Source organism: Pseudophryne corroboree, chromosome 4, assembly GCF_028390025.1.
Source record: "Pseudophryne corroboree isolate aPseCor3 chromosome 4, aPseCor3.hap2, whole genome shotgun sequence".
Classification (NCBI taxonomy): domain Eukaryota; kingdom Metazoa; phylum Chordata; class Amphibia; order Anura; family Myobatrachidae; genus Pseudophryne; species Pseudophryne corroboree.
This window is the reverse complement of record NC_086447.1, coordinates 908,217,863-908,238,711: the sequence shown is the minus strand read 5'-3', so window position 1 is coordinate 908,238,711 and position 20,849 is coordinate 908,217,863. Positions and strand designations below refer to the sequence as shown.

Here is a 20,849-nt window from a genome sequence, read left to right as displayed (position 1 = left end):
ATGTGCAGAGAGAGTTATATTTGGGTGGGTTATTTTGTTTCTGTGCAGGGTAAATACTGGCTGTTATTTTTACACTGCAATTTAGATTTCAGTTTGAACACACCCCACCCGAATCTAACTCTCTCTGCACATGTTACATCTGCCCCACCTGCAGTGCGCATGGTTTCGCCCATTAGCTAAAAAGTTTGCTGCTGCTATCAGATCTGAATTAGGCCCAATGTTGGAATGAAGGGGATAAGTACCGCAGGGTTAAGGAGTAACCGCATTAAGGCCCTTGGCTGTAATTTGCAGCTCTGTACGTAATAAGCTGCTGCCTGTTGCGTTGTAACGGGCAGCTGCCCTATCACACATTGGCACTGGGGTCTACAAAGATTTTGTTCTGGTGGAAGTTACCTGGTTGCAGGAGTGCCGCTGCAGTGGGGCCATCAGCTGGTAGGGTGCCCATAATCGCTTGCACCACAGCTGAGTCTGTAGACAGAGCTTAGCCATACCCAGGGCCGTAGCAGCTGAGGCAGTTTAAAAGAGTAGAAGCCCCATGTGCAGGCTCCGGGTGGACCCCTTCTCCCCCTCCTCCCCCTCCTCCCAGGCAGCGCAGTTGACTCTGGCTTTGTGCAAGAATCTACTGTACATGCGCAGTCTCCGGAAACATGGCGCCCGTGCCACATTCCTGGTGTTTTCCTGGTGATTCCCACTAGAACCAGAGTAGTTAGCCTACTGTCCTGCTTTCTTCTACCTGTTTTTGCAACCTTCACTATCGTCTGCTGCTCTTGTCTTAAGCTTCGATGCTGGAAACGTTGGATCTTTGTATGGCAAAGGGATAGGTGTTATTCCACTCCTGGTAAGCCGATCAATGAGTCAATACTCTAGGCAGCCCCCCACCCACTGCCAATGCGATTAGCAGAGAGCTGGTTTCCTGTAGGAAGCCACTCTCTGCCTGATTGTCAGCCCAATCCGGCTTCTATGGGCTGTAGCAGATGCAGTCCACAGAAGCTTTGTGCATGCACACTCAAGCCGCCGCTTGTGCACATGTGCAGATCCCGGTGCCTCCCAGATATATTACGCATGCTCTGGGACCTGGGCAGTTGGGGCCTGCTCTTCTTGCGGCCGTCAGTGCAAAGAAAAACTTCGCTAGAACTTGTGCACAACCACAACGGGCTTTGTACCCGCACGACACTCGTGCGCATTGCGGCCCATACGCATGCGCATAAATGCCGTTTTTTCACCTGATTGCTGCGCTGCGAAAATCGGCAACGAGCGATCAACTCGGAATGACCCCCATGGTTTTGCCCATTTGCTAACAAATTTGCGGCTGCCATCAGGTCTGAATTAGGCCCATAATCGGCCTCTTTTCTGTTCCCTACGAATCGACGCACAGCGGCCTTGAAGCAGGACCTAGCAATTCAGCGTTAAATATTTAATCCGCAAGTAGTTTCCTTATTTGGGGACCAACAGATACGCCTTCCTTTAGCTGTACTTCGCTTAACTTCGGAAACTTCTCCTTCCGATAACGGAGAGCCTGGCCTTCTTTTTCCAGAGCTATGATGAAATTCTTCATTAGGCCCAACTTAATGCGCAGCGGAGGTAAAATTATTTTAAGCAGTTCAACCAATGGAGCGTACCTGGCGTTTTCCTCTACCGCAACGTACGTTCCTCTATCTGGGCACTTTGTTGCGATATAGTGATTGTTAGTGTCTTTGATGTCCCATAAACACAGAAATTATTTTTTTGTAAAATATCTCAAAAACCTTACAAGATATCAAATTTCTGATGGCATATTTGGAATCTATGCACAAGATTACGTGGCAACTGATACATATCATGTCATATGCAGAATGGCTGTTGAGTATTGTAATTAGACTTACATTCCCCAAACCACACTGGCATTAAATTGCATTTATTCTCTATAAATACCCCCCCCCCCCCCCCTCCCTACAATTTAACAGTTTGTCCGCTTTTTGGAGGGGGCAGCCAGGTTGGGGGTTCTTTGGGGTGTGTTGATGTGATCTTGACATTGTGGTCCTGCTCCCTGCTTTACAAAGCCCCAATTCAAAGCAAATCACCTCAGCAAAACCCAGACCGCCCCTCGAAATGTTGGAGTTGTTCTCATATTCCAGCAGAGTAAGTCCCACATTTCATTAATATTCTCCACCACCCCTACACACATAGTAGACCCCAAATTTAATGAAGAGAAACCCACTATTCCCCACATAACATTAATACCCACCGCCACATATCAATTATCCCCCCCCCCCCCCAACCGACCACATTATATTAATTATTAATCCCCCACAACATACTTACCAATGTGGGGGGCACTGTCCTGTCACCCCAAGATTTGGGACCTGGGTCAGAAAGTTGGAAGGTACATACTGCCACTGGTGCATGAAGGGAGGGGTAAGGGGGGACCATGGACATCAGAGGCATCTAGTACGCCAGCTTTGGCTACGCCCCAAGGCGTCGTGCTCACAGCCAATGCCGCTGTCTGACCTGATTGGAAAAAAGAAAAAATTTAGAGTTATGTAGTGAGCAAAAAGGGCACAAAAAATTGAGACTTTCTTATCTCCACTTGTCCTAAAGTGAACTCGTGTGAGGGAAAAAGGAGCAGAAATTATTGACTAGACTTTAGCAGAATATTCTGCACTGAGCTGCGGTTACTAATTGCTGAACGTCAGGTGCATATAATCAGCCCTCTATTAGTTTTCTCCCTGCTGTTTGCAGATTACAGAGTTTCTGACCCCTTTGCACTAAAGAGCATATTTAGTAAACTGAGATTTTCTTTTCTTTAATCGAAGCAAAAAATTCTGCTAAATGAAAAGCCAATTAACGTGGGTTATTTGTCAGCGTTTTAGCACTTTACTTAATGCTGTTGATATCCGGATTAAGGCTAATTACATGGAGTCTTCAAGTAATTATCTCTGTCAGACAAACCAAAACAGACCTTTTTTTTTTTATTTTGGAACATTCGTTATCAGACAACCGTTAAACGGTTTCAGTGCGGAAACTGAGCGGACTTTCCTGTGCATCTGATTTTCTGGCTTTATCTTAAAGGAGCAAAACAATTTATATTTTCACATTGGTTGTATTAAGAAAAAAAGGTAATAAGAATAATAAAATAATAATACTATTGCGCCTAATGTATTATTGTTCCTTCAGGACGCAATCTGGCATTCACTTGTAAATGAGACCCTGAGTGTATATGTTACAATGCCAGGATTCCTGTCAGGAGACATTTCCTACATAACGAGAGGGTAAATGACACAGCGCTGCCGTACAGATAGTGCACAATAGTCTTATAGGTGTTTTAAAGAAAGCAAAAAGTTTTGCAAATTGTACAGATAACGATTAGGATGTTACTCACTTTTTTCCTTTTCTTCTCTTTTTCTTATATTTCTCGGCCGCCCTCAATACACAGTCTCACAAGGTAGGTGACTGATGCAATGGCCTGGTTATGTAGGGGAAGCGTGAACGCCATATGGGCACCAAACTACTAAAGCTCTATATTGGGAATATGGGGATGGGAATTGGGACATGCGGCCGGACATTGAGCACAGTTATCTCTCTATCTATATTATACTTGCCTACACTCCCAGAAGAGTGGTCAAGTCTCCCGGCCGGGCGCTGCCAGCCCCCCCGGCCCCTGCATTGCACAGCACCCCTCACACCGGCCACCGCAGCTCTCTGAAGTGGGCGGTCTGTGAATGTCAGATGACGCGATTCACACTGAATTGCGTCATTGTGGCCCTGCCCTCCGCCTCTCAGTGCCGGCAATCTCAGCATTGATTTGCAGGGGGTGGGGCCACGGTGACGCAATCATGTGGCCACGCCCCCAGATCCGCCCCATACAGCATCATCGAGCCACGCCCCTCCCTGTGCCGACCTGGCTGCCCCCTCCCGCATGGGGCAGCCAGAATATCTGCAAGCATGATCTATATATCTATTTCATATCTATATATCTATGTAAATACAAAAAGAGAACCCAGCACTCACCAAGGTAAACTCACTTATCCTCAACAATTCAATAAATAAATGATGGGGGTTTAGTTAATGGATTGGCCAATGCACGGAAGCCTGCATACCGATTTTCAAGGTACCCCACCTTCATGCAGGTCCGACACTATCACAGAGTCTTAAAACCTGACTTCTTCACTGCTGCATCATCTGCCTGCTAGATGTAATGTGTACCTGCCACAGACTTTATGGCTTTTAAAGGCACACTAGTCACCTATTGCACTGGCTCAAAGATGATTGCTAAAGAACAGCTGAGACAGGTTCAGGATAATAAAGTCCACACAGGGGTGCATGAGAAAGCTAGTGGCCACGGTTAATAAGAGCTAACAATAGATTAACCCCTTCATATACACACACACAGAGGAAAAACCACAGCACTCACCACACCAGAAGCGGGGCACAGCTATGCACTTAGCACTCACAGGGTGGGGTGCATGTAACACTGCACTCTCCACCACAGAAGTGGGGTACACAGCTGTACTTACCACTCACAGGGCGGGGTGCATGTAGCCCATGACCACATCGCTCTAATAAATACAAACAGAGAACCCAGCACTCACCAAGGTAAACTCACTTATCCTCAACAATTCAATAAATAAATGATGGGGGTTTAGTTGGTGGATTGGCCAATGCACGGAAGCCTGCATACCGATTTTCAAGGTACCCCACCTTCATGCAGGTCCTACACTATCACAGAGTCTTAAAACCTGATTACTTCACTGCTGCATCATCTGCCTGCTAGATGTAATGTGTACCTGCCACAGACTTTATGGCTTTTAAAGGCACACTAGTCACCTATTGCACTGGCTCAAATATGATTGCTAAAGAACAGCTGAGACAGGTTCAGGATAATAAAGTCCACACAGGGGTGCATGAGAAAGCTAGTGGCCACGGTTAATAAGAGCTAACAATAGATTAACCCCTTCATATACACACACAGAGGAAACACCACAGCACTCACCACACCAGAAGCGGGGCACAGCTATGCACTTACCACTCACAGGGTGGGGTGCATGTAACACTGCACTCTCCACCACAGAAGCGGGGTACACAGCTGTACTTACCACTCACAGGGCGGGGTGCATGTAGCCCATGACAACATCGCTCTAATACAGTGGTTCTCAAACTCGGTCCTCAGGACCCCACACAGTGCATGTTTTGCAGGTCACCCAGCAAGTGCACAGGTGTATTAATTACTCACTGACACATTTTAAAAGGTGCACAGGTGGAGCTAATTATTTCACTTGCGATTCTGTGAGCAGAACTGCAAAACATGCACTGTGTGGGGTCCTGAGGACCGAGTTTGAGAACCTGTGCTCTAATAAATACAAACCGAGAACCCAGCACTCACCAAGGTAAACTCACTTATCCTCAACAATTCAATAAATAAATGATGGGGGTTTAGTTGGTGGATTGGCCAATGCACGGAAGCCTGCATACCGATTTTCAAGGTACCCCACCTTCATGCAGGTCCTACACTATCACAGAGTCTTAAAACCTGACTACTTCACTGCTGCATCATCTGCCTGCTAGATGTAATGTGTACCTGCCACAGACTTTATGGCTTTTAAAGGCACACTAGTCACCTATTGCACTGGCTCAAAGATGATTGCTAAAGAACAGCTGAGACAGGTTCAGGATAATAAAGTCCACACAGGGGTGCATGAGAAAGCTAGTGGCCACGGTTAATAAGAGCTAACAATAGATTAACCCCTTCAAATACACACACAGAGGAAAAACCACAGCACTCACCACACCAGAAACGGGGCACAGCTATGCACTTACCACTCACAGGGTGGGGTGCATGTAACACTGCACTCTCCACCACAGAAGCGGGGTACACAGCTGTACTTACCACTCACAGGGCGGGGTGCATGTAGCCCATGACCACATCGCTCTAATAAATACAAACAGAGAACCCTGCACTCACCAAGGTAAACTCACTTATCCTCAACAATTCAATAAATAAATGATGGGGGTTTAGTTGGTGGATTGGCCAATGCACGGAAGCCTGCATACCGATTTTCAAGGTACCCCACCTTCATGCAGGTCCTACACTATCACAGAGTCTTAAAACCTGACTACTTCACTGCTGCATCATCTGCCTGCTAGATGTAATGTGTACCTGCCACAGACTTTATGGCTTTTAAAGGCACACTAGTCACCTATTGCACTGGCTCAAAGATGATTGCTAAAGAACAGCTGAGACAGGTTCAGGATAATAAAGTCCACACAAGGGTGCACGAGAAAGCTAGTGGCCACGGTTAATAAGAGCTAACAATAGATTAACCCCTTCATATACACACACAGAGGAAAAACCACAGCACTCACCACACCAGAAGCGGGGCACAGCTATGCACTTAGCACTCACAGGGTGGGGTGCATGTAACACTGCACTCTCCACCACAGAAGTGGGGTACACAGCTGTACTTATCACTCACAGGGCGGGGTGCATGTAGCCCATGACCACATCGCTCTAATAAATACAAACAGAGAACCCAGCACTCACCAAGGTAAACTCACTTATCCTCAACAATTCAATAAATAAATGATGGGGGTTTAGTTGGTGGATTGGCCAATGCACGGAAGCCTGTATACCGATTCAAGGTACCCCACCTTCATACAGGTCCTACACTATCACAGAGTCTTAAAACCTGACTACTTCACTGCTGCATCATCTGCCTGCTAGATGTAATGTGTACCTGCCACAGACTTTATGGCTTTTAAAGGCACACTAGTCACCTATTGCACTGGCTCAAAGATGATTGCTAAAGAACAGCTGAGACATGTATATATTTCATATCTATATACTATCTATATATCTATGTATCTATTTCATATCTACTATCTATATATCTATTTCATATCTATCTACTTATCTATATACTATCTATATATCTATTTAATATCTACTACCTATATATCTATTTCATATCTATATATCTATGTATATATTTTATATCCATATACTATCTATATATCTATGTATCTATTTCATATCTACTATCTATATATCTATTTCATATCTATCTACTTATCTATATACTATCTATATATCTATTTAATATCTACTACCTATATATCTATTTCATAACTATCTACTTATCTATATATCTATTTAATATCTATATACTATCTATATATACAGTATATTTCATATCTATATACTATCTATATATCTATGTATCTATTTCATATCTACTATCTATATATCTATTTCATATCTATCTACTTATCTATATACTATCTGTTTAATATGTACTATCTATATATCTATTTCATATCTATCTACTTATCTATATACTATCTATATATCTATTTAATATCTACTATCTATATATCTATTTCATATCTATCTACTTATCTATATACTATCTATATATCTATTTAATATCTACTATCTATATATCTATTTCATATCTATCTACTTATCTATATACTATCTATATATCTATTTCATATCTACTATCTATATATCTATTTCATATCTATCTACTTATCTATATATCTATTTAATATCTATATACTATCTATATATATATATATATTTCATATCTATACTATCTATATATCTTTTTATCTATTTCATATCTACTATCTATATATCTATTTAATATCTACTATCTATATATCTATTTCATATCTATCTACTTATCTATATATCTATTTAATATCTTTATACTATCTATATATATATATATTTCATATCTATACTATCTATATATCTTTTTATCTATTTCATATCTACTATCTATATATCTATTTCATATCTACTATCTATATATCTATTTCATATCTATCTACTTATCTATATATATATATTTCATATGTATATACTATCTATATATATCTATATATCTTTTTATCTATTTCATATCTATCTACTTATCTATATATATGTATCTGTTCCATATCTATATACTTATCTATATATCTATTTCATGTGTATGTACTTATTAATATATCTGTTTATCTATTTCATATACTGTATATCAACTTATCTATATATCTGTTTGTTTGTTTGTTTATTTATTTATTTATTTATTTATTTATTTCACATCTATCTAATTATCTATTTACCTATCTTACTATTATCTATCTATCTATCTATCTATCTATCTATCATTATTATCCTTTATTTATATGGCGCCACAAGGGATCCGCAGCGCCCAATTACACAGTACATACATGAAAAATCAAAACAGGACAATAGTGACGATATAGGACAAGTACAGGGTAAATAAACACTGGTATAAGTATCAGGGTGGCAGAGAACTGTGGGATTAGGTGCCGTTGAGGATGGTTTGAGTAAGAGAAGGATAAGCACATGAGGGGTGAGGGCCCTGCTTGTCAGCTATCTATATCATACCTCTCCATATCGTATATATTTCATATCTATCCACTTATCTATATAGCGATACATATCTCTATCTACCGTATATGATCTATTTATCTATATATCTATTTCAGATTTATCTAATTATATATTTATGTGACTATCTATCTATCTATCTATCTATCTATCTATCTATCTATCTATCTATCTATCTATCTATCTATCTATCTATCTATCACCATTATAGGGTGTGCACTGCATTAGCTACGGGGCGTGGAGGATGACACCTAGACACAGAGATGGAGGGTTACTGTCGTGTTGTGTAGCAGTATACAGTATAGTAGTAGTATACGGGACAGGTACAGGCTACAGCTAAATTTGTGTATATATCCGCTGCTATGCCTTTGGTAACATATGTCTGCTTTCGTTACAGGCTACAAGGAACAAGGCATCCCCCAGCAGCTGTAACCATACAACATACACAGAAACTCAGACACTTTCCTCCTCAGGTCCTCTCTTCGTACAACCTTTTTAGCAAAGAGAAGATGAGCCGATGGACCCTGAACTACCACGGAGACTGCGGCTGAAGAGAAGGGGATGGGGCCACCAATGGGCACAGGAATATCCGTGGAAGCGACACGTGTTCCTACAATAACACTGGGACTTTGACCATTCTGCCACATGCGTTCAGTTTCGTTTCTGTTTTGTCCGTTCCATCTGGATTCCAGCTTCTTCAGTTTTCAGGATTCAAAGAACATCGCTCTCCAGCCCTCTGCACTTTTACCAGCCCAAAACCCTTTCACGGTCCACCCTGCCCCGTCACCGCTGCCTGGCGTAAAGGAAGAAGAGGAGCAGTCATGTCACGGAAGAGCCAGTCGCGCTGCTTACTGCCCGCATACAGGCCACTTGCTTTATGTAAAGGAAACTCTTCCAAATAAGCGGTCACGTCCTTATCGCTTCAGGCCTGCAGAAAGGAAAATAAAGACGCATTTCCTTTTTCACTAGTAATTACCTTCGCTTGACTTCGCCTCAAAGCAATTATCGACCAACATTCCTGAATGAACGTTTCCGAGCGTACGGGATAAGGAGCCGCTGTATATTTGCATCAGTGTTCTTTTCTTTTCCTCTGTTAAACTGAAGCTCAGTATTTGTACTTTCTATAATTTGTGCTTGATTTAGGAGCTGAGCTTACGGGGCTGAGCTCGCGTCATGGGGTCAGTCTAGCAAAGGTGGGGGTAAAATTTAGGGGTCTATTCATGAAGCAGTGAAAAGAGTGGAGAAACAGAGCAGTAAAGAAGTAAGTTGCCCATGGCAACCAATCAGCATCTCTCTTACATTTTATAGAATGTACTTGATAAAGGATTCCTTCAAAACTGATTGGTTGCTATGGGCAACTTCTGTTCTCCACTCTTTTCACCGCTTCATGAATAAACCCCTTTATGAAACATATGTTTTGTCAAACAATGTGAAATATTTCTGGGGCAGGATGGGTCATTTTCTTACAGAATGCAAAAATGTCTGTGGCGCCAGGCACGGTCCAAAAGAACTCTGTAATATTTGTCTATTCCAGCACAGTTACTATTGCAATGTCTTCTGATCAAGGGCAGACAGTGATCCAGGATAAATCAGGAGCAATGACCAGCACAACATCTCCTTCCTGCATCCTTATACAGAAACCATGTTGTGTTCCAGGCTGGACCATCCAACCAGTCAGTTCCTGTTGTGTTTGCCGTATTGGGGGTTGTGGCGCTGATTTGGCGTCTGTCTGTGCTGGGCCTTACTCTGGATCAACAATATCATGTAAGGTTGCTCATTGAACCCGTGTCTTTTTTCAACATTACTAGTTGTGTCACTGTGTAGATTTCAAGTTGTGTGCGTTTTTTTATTCATGTATTGTATTTGTCTTGGACACGGATTTGGGTACACGCAGCCACTGTTGCATTTGCTAGATCCCGCAGTGGACGGCCTTGGAGCTTTGACGCATCCTCTGCCGTCTTCGCTGTAGTCCCTACCAATGCGCTTGTAATATATATAAAGTGTTGTCAGCCTTCAGATGACTTTAATTTGATGCACTCCTGCGACCTTTGCTACGTACTGCTGCTTTATCTTTCCAGAGCTTTTCAGTCATATCTTGAAACAGATTTATGTATTTTCATGGTTGAGGAATACAAAACAAAACTCACCTGGATATTATTATATAATAAGTTATTTATATAGCGCCCCCATATTCAGCAGCGCTTTACAGAGCGCTGCAGAATATGAGGGAATATTCTGTTCCTGCCGCAATGGAGCTTACAATCTATATTCCCGATCACATGTGCCCACTAGGGTTCATTTTTGGCACTAGCCAATTTGCCAGAAGTGCCAGATGGGCAGTGCGGCTCTGCCTACCTGTATGTTTTTGGAGTGTGGGAGGAAACGCAGAGTGACCACGGATAGGGCCTTGGTGGGGATAGTACCCATGACCTCAGTGCTGTGTGGCAGTAATGCTAGCCGCTACCCCAACTGTGCTTCCATGTATAGGTTTATCTGGGTTGGTATCGATATCCTGGAGCACAAGATCCCGACGGTCAGAATGTCGACAGCGGCATTCCGACATTCAGAGTCCCAATGGATTTTCGTAAGTATTTTAACCCTAACCCACCCCTCATGCAGCCTAACTCTATCCCACCCCTCCCGCAGCCTAACTCTAACCCACCCCTCCTGCAGCCTAACCCTATCCCACCCCTCCTGCAGCCTAACCCTATCCTACCCCTCCTGCAGCCTAACTCTATCCCACCCTTCCTGCAGCCTAACCCTAACTCTCCCATCCTGCAGCCTAACCCTAACCCACCCCTCCTGCAGCCTAATCCTAACCCACCCCTCCTGCAGCCTAACTCTATCCCACCCTTCCTGCAGCCTAACCCTAACTCTCCCCTCCTGCAGCCTAACCCTATCCCACCCCTCCTGCAGCCTAACCCTAACCCACCCCTCCTGCAGCCTAACTCTATCCCACCCTTCCTGCAGCCTAACCCTAACTCTCCCCTCCTGCAGCCTAACCCTAACCCACCCCTCCTGCAGCCTAATTCTAACCCTCCCCTCCGGCAGCCTAACTCTATCCCACCCCTTCTGCAGCCTAATACTAACCCTCCCCTCCTGCAGCCTAACCCACCCCTCCTGCAGCCTAACCCTAACCCACCCCTCCTGCAGCCTAACTCTATCCCACCCTTCCTGCAGCCTAACCCTAACTCTCCCCTCCTGCAGCCTAACCCTAACCCACTCCTCCTGCAGCCTAACCATAACCCACCCCTTCTGCAGCCTAATCCTAACCCTCCCCTCCTGCAGCCTAACCCACCCCTCCTGCAGCCTAACCCTAACCCTCCCCTCCTGCAGCCTGACCCTAATCCTCCCCTCCTGCAGCCTAACCCTCCCCTCCTGCAGCCTAACTCTAACCCACCCCTCCCGTAGCCTAACCATAACCCTGACCTCCTGTAGCCTAACCCCAGCCCTCCCCTTCCTGCAGCCTAACCCTAATCCACCCCTCCCGCAGCCTAACCCTTCCCTCCCGCAGCCTAACCCTTCCCTCCTAAAGCCTAACCTTAACCCACCCCTACTGCAGCCTAACCCTAACCCACCCCTCCTGCAGCCTAACCCTAACCCTCCCCTCCTGCAGCCTAACCCTAACTCTCCCCTCCTGCAGCCTAACCCTAACCTCCCCTCCTGCAGCCTAACCCTAACTCACCCCTCCTGCAGCCTAACCCTAACTCTCCCCTCCTGCAGCCTAACCCTAACCATTCCCTCCTGCAGCCTAACCCTAACCATCCCCTCCTGCAGCCTAACCCTCCCCTCCTGCAGCCTAACCATAACCATCCCCTCCTGCAGCCTAACCCTAACTCTCCCCTCCTGCAGCCTAACCCTAACCCACCCCTCCTGCAGCCTAAACCTAACTCACCCCTCCTGCAGCCTAACCCTAACCATCCCCTCCTGCAGCCTAACCCTAACCCACCGCTCCTGCAGCCTAAGCCTAACCCTCCCCTCCTGCAGCCTAACCCTAACTCTCCCCTCCTGCAGCCTAACCCTATCCCACCCCTCCTGCAGCCTAACCCTAACCCACCCCTCCTGCAGCCTAACCCTAACTCACCCCTCCTGCAGCCTAACCCTAACTCACCCCTCCTGCAGCCTAACCCTAACCATCCCCTCCTGCAGCCTAACCCTAACCCACCCCTCTTGCAGCCTAACCCTAACTCTCCTCTCCTGCAGACTAACCCTAACCCACCCCTCCTGCTGCCTAACCCTAACTCACCCCTCCTGCAGCCTAACCCTAACTCTCCCCTCCTGCAGCCTAACCCTAACTCTCCCCTCCTGCAGCCTAACCCTATCCCTCCCCTCCTGCAGCCTAACCCTAACTCACCCCTCCTGCAGCCTAACCCTATCCCTCCCCTCCTGCAGCCTAACCCTAGCCCTAACCCTTGGCAATACACAATGTGTACTTGTATTGGAAAGAGAGAGATTGGTTATTATAGTTGTTGAAGTGAGACTCTTGGTGTTTTGTATATAAGATTCCTGTACTCGCTGTATAATAGCTTCATGTATTAACAAGGTACTTTTTACACTGCTGTTTATTTTTGCAAATTTTTTCTTGTTTACATATTTTGGTTTGTGTTTCTCAGATTAAGGAGACTACTCCTAAAATGTTAGAGCAGGCCTGGGGCTTGCCTGGTGTTGTGGGACTACAACTCCCAGCATGCAGCTAAAACTGCCATAAAGCCTTGCAAATGAAGGAATGCCTTCAAGTCCGATACAGGCACGGCAGCTCATTTTACACCAGGGATGGGGTACTTTTTTCTACCAAGGGCCATTTGGATATTTATAAAATCCTTGGGGGACCATACAAAAATTATCAACTTAAAAATGAGCCTGCCCCCCAGTAGTTATGCCCCAAGTCCCTCGGTTAGGTGAGCCTGGCTGGGCCGGATCAAGTGGCTCTGCGGGCCTCACACGGCCCTCGGGCCTGAGGTTCCCCACCCCTGCTTTACACTCACGGCAACTACTTCTACTTGCGTTTTGACACAGAAATACGTCCCCGGGTAAGAGACTAGACCGTATACTGTAGAAAATCCCCAATCCTCCCTCATCCACTTATTATCTTCATCAGAGGTGCGTGACACCAAGTGGGGTATTATTATATATTTGGGGTCCCCATATAGGAAGCCATACAATACATTGTAAGGTGGTCCCAGAGCTGAAGCTAACGCAGGCTGCCCGTATGGGTCCGGATTAAAAAATAGGCCTGCCCTTATTCCGCCCATTCCCCACTCTGATCCTCCAAAACGACCACTTTTGGGTAAAACTCCGCCCATTTTTGCTAAAATCGAAATTTGGTAGCTATGCTTAAACCATGTGCAAACAGCTTCAATAAATGGAGCAGATGTATTAAGCCTGGAGAAGCGATGAAGAAGTGATAAAGCAGTGATACGTGCAAGATGATAACGCACCAGCCAATCAGCTCCTGTCTGTCATTTTTCACATCCATAATGATTGGCTGGTGCGTTATCATCTTGCACTTATCACTGGTTTATCACTTCTTTATCCCTTCTCCAGGTTAATACATCTGCCGCATTGTTCGGTGCCCAGTAGTGTTTGCCGCCCTGTCTGTGAAGCAGAAAAATTATATTACAGCAAAGTTTCTTACATGATAAAATAAGAGTCTCATTAATCCTTGTCAGTGTGACCTACAGTAGGCTCTCCCGTCCTGGACACAGGCGCGGGAATAGAGCCACAGGGAGACGCATTCCATCAGAGAAAGGGAAGGGGGTGCGGGCGTACATTTTCCCATGATCCTTGCATGAAGCAAAGTCCTAATTTTACTGCCGTAAATGTCATACGTGGCTAAAATTGGACCATGAGTCAGTTTCAGCAGCGCAGTCACAAAGGTCTCGGTGGCAGTTGGAAGCAGCAGCACATACTGTATTGCGGGTAGAGCTACTGACAGGCCTGGGGACAGCTGACATTATTATATCTCCCGGGAGACTGAGATGTCCCTGTGGCTGGTCCGGCATCTCAGCTTCTGGGGAGCGTTAGAGATATATATAAAAAAAATCATTAAAGCCGTATTTTAATTACGAACGTCTTTCTGTAATTTTCAGAAATTGACAATATAATTAGTTGCCGGGTTTCGTAACTGTCATCGGACGCTTATATTGGGACGCTCTGCTGGCCTTACAAGGCCTGTCGTCGTTCGCTGAGGAAAAACTAAAACCACTATGTTAAATGATTATACAGTATACCAATAGATGGGAGCTGCATAATAAACTTGTAGGGCCTAACGCAGGCGTAAGCAGTAATCTATATTATTTAATGATATAATAATAAAAAAAACAATAGCAGATTTCACATCAATCGTTGAACGTTCTCTCTAAAACAGAATTGCTATCTAAGCACAGTGAAGGCGGCCATGTTGTAGCTTGGACCAATATACACCAGAAACCACTGAATTCTTAGTAACATTGATCCAGGCCACACAGTTTTTGCCCGCACTAAGGGGGTCATTCCGAGTTGATCGCTAGCTGCCGTTGTTCACTGCGCAGCGATCAGGCTAAAAATTGGCATTTGTGCGCATGCGTAGGCACCGCAATGCACACGCGTGACGTACGGGTACAAAGGCTTTTGTGGTTTTGCACAGGTTCTATCGACGTTTTCATTCGCACTGGCAGCCGCAAGAAGATTGACAGGAAAGCGGCGTTTGTGGGTGTCAACTGTCCATTTTCAGGGAGTGCTTAGAAAAACGCAGGCGTGCCAGGGAAAACGCAGGCGTGGCTGGGCGAGCGCTGGCCGCGTGCGTGACGTCAAAAGCCAACCCTCCAACGTTAGAATCAACGCACACGAAGACTAACTACAGGGCTGGTCTTGTTTTGCACAAAATGTTTTTGCAGGCACTCTGCTGCACAAGCGTGTGTACTTCTGCAAAGCGAAAATACACTCCCCGGTGGGTGGTGGCAATGCGTTTGCACGGCTGCTAAAAACTGCTAGCGAGCGATCAACTCGGAATGACCCCCTAAGTGTAGGTCTTAAGACCAGGGCCATAGAGAGCAATGACGAGTCTGGGTGATGGGAGAGGTGTGGCCAAATCTTGGGGGCGTGGTTCCTCCCTACATGAGTGAAAATGACTATGCCAGCTAGCCCAGGCACCTGCCGGGCCCCTTAAACCAGCCCGGGCCAGTTTATTTAACCCATTCACCCCCCTCCTTCCCTCCTGGTGCCCCTGCTTAAGATCTGTGGTCATGAGCCAATTAAATATAGACATTGTTTATTGTGAATAGAACTTGAGTGGACTTGAAGGCTGCGATCTTGCCTCACCAGATGCATGGGTGCCGAGCAGGGAATGGAATGAATACCTCAGTCCAGGTTTATCTGAGGGGGCCTGCAGGGGCCCACGGCAGCCATGGATGAGGTGGAGTGCCCCCTTCTAGGTGCAAAGCATAATATTTTAGGTCAAACTTTCAACAAGTGGGTGTGGCCACACCCCTATGTTTGGCATCGCCTACTCTAGCACCCGGGCCCGCCGTCCGTCTCAGCGGCCCTGATCAGATGCTTCTGGACAAAACCTACCATTAAATAACAAAACACTGAATGACTACAGAATTGTAGTTTGCTGTTTTCTTCAGGGAAGTTTAATCCAGACCTTGCTGTTTAGTTTCCACTTTTCTGCAGTTCTGAACACTAAGTATAGGTATATTCTCGTTTGGCTCCAACTTCATAATTTAAAGCAGCACCAATTAGTGCCGCTTTAAATGTTAAAGGTCAAGCGCACCAAAAAGGGTCGGCACTTTGTGAAGACGCCCCTGTGACTTTGTATCTAAGCCGTCAGTTAACTGTAAATAATTTATTGTAAAGTCGCTCACAAAGATAAAAAGCATGGGGTTGTGTGTTTTTTAACGTTTTAAACTGAACTAAATTATGAATGTTTGAATATTTTTTTTTTCTATTTAATAAAAAGTTAATGTGCCATTTAATTCATCGGCATTACGTGATTATTTTTAATGTCATAGTCATGCTTGCTGGCATTTCATCCCTTGCTTCGTGGAGATCTGCAGGGGAGGGATAAAAGAAGTGGGCGTGGCTTGGCAATGCCAATCCTATCATCAAGTGGGCGGAGACAAGCCTATGCTGACGCTAACTTGGTGTTCCCTGAGGTGGGCGTAGCTTGATGTTTCTATTTATATTTTTGCAAAACATCCCCCATGTGCTGTCAGTATTCCAGGAGGAGTCCCCCTACTCAGGGAGTCTCCTGGACCCTGGAAGAGCAGGAAACTGAAAAGTCCCTGCTGTACATACGTGCAGAGATAAGCTGTTTTCCGGTGCTTGAATCACTACTATTATAATAAATGTTAACGTTTTATGTTTGTTGCACAATAACGGTCAAACCTTTCAATTGATTAACTTGACATGAATAATTTAAAGGCTGGGTTAGTACATGGGCTATGTGTTTTCCCATAGCTCACACTCACTTTCCTGTTTTTAAGGTACGAGCTCCAACGTACATGCAATGCTCATAACCCACCAGGACATAATAGGGAGATCTGCAGTGCAGTTTGTATCAAAGAGATAATAAAGTCAACTAAAAGTATCAAAGAGACTAAGCTCAAGTAAAAAATATATACAAAACAAACACACAGTTTTCAGGCACTACAGTAAGAAAGGGATCTATGTACTAAGCCTAGGAGAGAGATAAAGTGGATGGAGATAAAGTACCAACCAATCAGCTCCTAACTGTCATGTCACATGCTGTGTTTGATAAAAGACAGTTAGGAGCTGATTGGTTGGTACTTTATCTCCGTCCACATTAATTCTCTCCAAGGCTTAGTACATTGATCCCTGTGTCTTAAATTGCTTACTGCAGAACTTTGCAATGGAGTAGTTGCACATAGTAAAAGCCACAATGTTTGTAGCTTATAGTATGTCAACATCTTCAGATAGAATCTGCTACAATAAACATGTCATGTCTACTGATTGCTGTTACTTATAGATCATCTGCACGTATAAATTAATGTTGAGATACTGTTCAAGACCATTATTCATAACGGCTGCCAGTAATCACTATACAGGTAACTTGAATTCGGCACGCCACTTTAGACATCGCCAGTTTAACGTTGTTCAAATCTTCATAGAAAAAAAAGTGAACTTCACCGTTGTGGTTTTTGTTCTTCTGAATATTACATCAAATGTCACTCAGATGCCTGCATCTAAAATCCCCTTTCATTCACGAATACAATACAGATAGTATTGAGGGTGGGGAGATCGTCCTGAGAGGAAAACTGTTATGGGTATATTTACTAAAGCATCTAAAACAGACAAGAAGGGTTGTTGCCCATAGCAACCAATCAGATTATTATCGATCACCCGAATGTACTAATAATAATCATATACAGGCGTAGAGATGTGCACCGGAAATTTTTCGGGTTTTGTGTTTTGGTTTTGGGTTCGGTTCCGTGGCCGTGTTTTGGGTTCGAACGCGTTTTGGCAAAACCTCACCGAATTTTTTTTGTCGGATTCGGGTGTGTTTTGGATTCGGGTGTTTTTTTTAAAAAAACCTAAAAAACTGCTTAAATCATAGAATTTGGGGGTAATTTTGATCCCAAAGTATTATTAACCTCAATAACCATAATTTCCACTCATTTTCAGTCTATTCTGAACACCTCACACCTCACAATATTATTTTTAGTCCTAAAATTTGCACCGAGGTCGCTGGATGACTAAGCTCAGCGACCCAAGTGGCCGACACAAACACCTGGCCCATCTAGGAGTGGCACTGCAGTGTCACGCAGGATGGCCCTTCCAGAAAACACTCCCCAAACAGCACATGACGCAAAGAAAAAAAGAGGCGCAATGAGGTAGCTGTGTGACTAAGCTCAGCGACCCAAGTGGCCGACACAAACACCTGGCCCATCTAGGAGTGGCACTGCAGTGTCACGCAGGATGGCCCTTCCAAAAAACACTCCCCAAACAGCACATGACGCAAAGAAAAAAAGAGGCGCAATGAGGTAGCTGTGTGAGTAAGCTAAGCGACCCTAGTGGCCGACACAAACACCTGGCCCATCTAGGAGTGGCACTGCAGTGTCAGGCCGGATGGCCCTTCCAAAAAATACTCCCCAAACAGCACATGACGCAAAGAAGAAAAAAAAGAGGCGCAATGAGGTAGCTGTGTGACTAAGATAAGTGACCCTAGTGGCCGACACAAACACCTGGCCCATCTAGGAGTGGCACTGCAGTGTCACGCAGGATGGCCCTTCCAAAAAACACTCCCCAAACAGCACATGACGCAAAGAAGAAAAAAAAGAGGCGCAATGAGGTAGCTGTGTGACTAAGATAAGCGACCCTAATGGCCGACACAAACACCTGGCCCATCTAGGAGTGGCACTGCAGTGTCACGCAGGATGGCCCTTCCAAAAAACACTCCCCAAACAGCACATGACGCAAAGAAAAATGAAAGAAAAAAGAGGTGCAAGATGGAATTGTCCTTGGGCCCTCCCACCCACCCTTATGTTGTATAAACAGGACATGCACACTTTAACCAACCCATCATTTCAGTGACAGGGTCTGCCACACGACTGTGACTGAAATGACGGGTTGGTTTGGACCCCCACCAAAAAAGAAGCAATTAATCTCTCCTTTCACAAACTGGCTCTACAGAGGCAAGATGTCCACCTCATCATTATCCTCCGATTCATCACTGTGTACATCCCCCTCCTCACAGATTATCAATTCGTCCCCACTGGAATCCACCATCACAGCTCCCTGTGTACTTTGTGGAGGCAATTGCTGCTGGTGAATGTCTCCATGGAGGAATTGATTATAATTCATTTTAATGAACATCATCTTCTCCACATTTTCTGGAAGTAACCTCGTACGCCGATTGCTGACAAGGTGAGCGGCGGCACTAAACACTCTTTCGGAGTACACACTTGTGGGAGGGCAACTTAGGTAGAATAAAGCCAGTTTGTGCAAGGGCCTCCAAATTGCCTCTTTTTCCTGCCAGTATACGTACGGACTGTCTGACGTGCCTACTTGGATGCGGTCACTCATATAATCCTCCACCATTCTTTCAATGGTGAGAGAATCATATGCAGTGACAGTAGACGACATGTCCGTAATCGTTGTCAGGTCCTTCAGTCCGGACCAGATGTCAGCATCAGCAGTCGCTCCAGACTGCCCTGCATCACCGCCAGCGGGTGGGCTCGGAATTCTGAGCCTTTTCCTCGCACCCCCAGTTGCGGGAGAATGTGAAGGAGGAGATGTTGACAGGTCGCGTTCCACTTGACTTGACAATTTTCTCACCAGCAGTTCTTTGAACCCCTGCAGACTTGTGTCTGCCGGAAAGAGAGATACAACGTAGGTTTTAAATCTAGGATCGAGCACGGTGGCCAAAATGTAGTGCTCTGATTTCAACAGATTGACCACCCGCGAATCCTTGTTAAGCGAATTAAGGGCTCCGTCCACAAGTCCCACATGCCTAGCGGAATCGCTCAGTGTTAGCTCCTCCTTCAATGTCTCCAGCTTCTTCTGCAAAAGCCTGATGAGGGGAATGACCTGACTCAGGCTGGCAGTGTCTGAACTGACTTCACGTGTGGCAAGTTCAAAAGGTTGCAGAACCTTGCACAACGTTGAAATCATTCTCCACTGCGCTTGAGACAGGTGCATTCCACCTCCTATATCGTGGTCAGTTGTATAGGCTTGAATGGCCTTTTGCTGCTCCTCCAACCTCTGAAGCATATAGAGGGTTGAATTCCACCTCGTTACCACTTCTTGCTTCAGATGATGGCAGGGCAGGATCAGGCGTTTTTGGTGTTGCTCCAGTCTTCTGTACGTGGTGCCTGTATGCCGAAAGTGTCCCGCAATTCTTCTGGCCACCGACAGCATCTCTTGCACGCCCCTCTCGTTTTTTAAATAATTCTGCACCACCAAATTCAAGGTATGTGCAAAACATGGGACGTGCTGGAATTTGCCCATATTTAATGCACACACAATATTGCTGGCGTTGTCCGATGCCACAAATCCACAGGAGAGTCCAATTGGGGTAAGCCATTCTGCGATGATCTTCCTCAGTTGCCGTAAGAGGTTTTCAGCTGTGTGCGTATTCTGGAAAGCGGTGATACAAAGCGTAGCCTGCCTAGGAAAGAGTTGGCGTTTGCGAGATGCTGCTACTGGTGCCGCCGCTGCTGTTCTTGCGGCGGGAGTCCATACATCTACCCAGTGGGCTGTCACAGTCATATAGTCCTGAGTCTGCCCTGCTCCACTTGTCCACATGTCCGTGGTTAAGTGGACATTGGGTACAACTGCATTTTTTAGGACACTGGTGAGTCTTTTTCTGAGGTCTGTGTACATTTTCGGTATCGCCTGCCTAGAGAAATGGAACCTAGATGGTATTTGGTACCGGGGACACAGTACCTCAAACAAGTCTATAGTTGGCTCTGCAGTAATGATGGATACCGGTACCACGTTTCTCACCGCCCAGGATGCCAAGGCCTCA

General features: G+C 45.2%; 1 protein-coding gene and 1 long non-coding RNA gene across 3 annotated transcripts in view; one reads left to right on the top strand and one right to left on the bottom strand.

Moving 5' to 3' along the window:
• Positions 1–16,335, top strand: part of STUM (stum, mechanosensory transduction mediator homolog) — a 136,740-nt gene extending 120,405 nt beyond the window's left edge. Inside the window, exons 1-2 of one of the 2 annotated variants that reach the window (XM_063918944.1) lie at positions 3,402–3,421; positions 8,778–16,335. In XM_063918944.1, the coding sequence (XP_063775014.1) occupies positions 10,713–12,881 (2,169 nt within the window). In that variant the 5' untranslated portion in view covers positions 3,402–3,421; positions 8,778–10,712 and the 3' untranslated portion in view covers positions 12,882–16,335. Of the gene's footprint in view, positions 1–3,401; positions 3,422–8,777 lie in introns of those variants that run through there. The other variant, XM_063918945.1, reaches the window with a different exon arrangement.
• Positions 1–20,849, bottom strand: part of LOC134910656 (uncharacterized) — a 45,389-nt gene that overhangs the window by 1,254 nt on the left and 23,286 nt on the right. Inside the window, exon 2 of the long non-coding RNA XR_010176252.1 lies at positions 2,302–2,487. This is a non-coding gene — a long non-coding RNA (uncharacterized LOC134910656). The remainder of the gene's footprint in view (positions 1–2,301; positions 2,488–20,849) is intronic.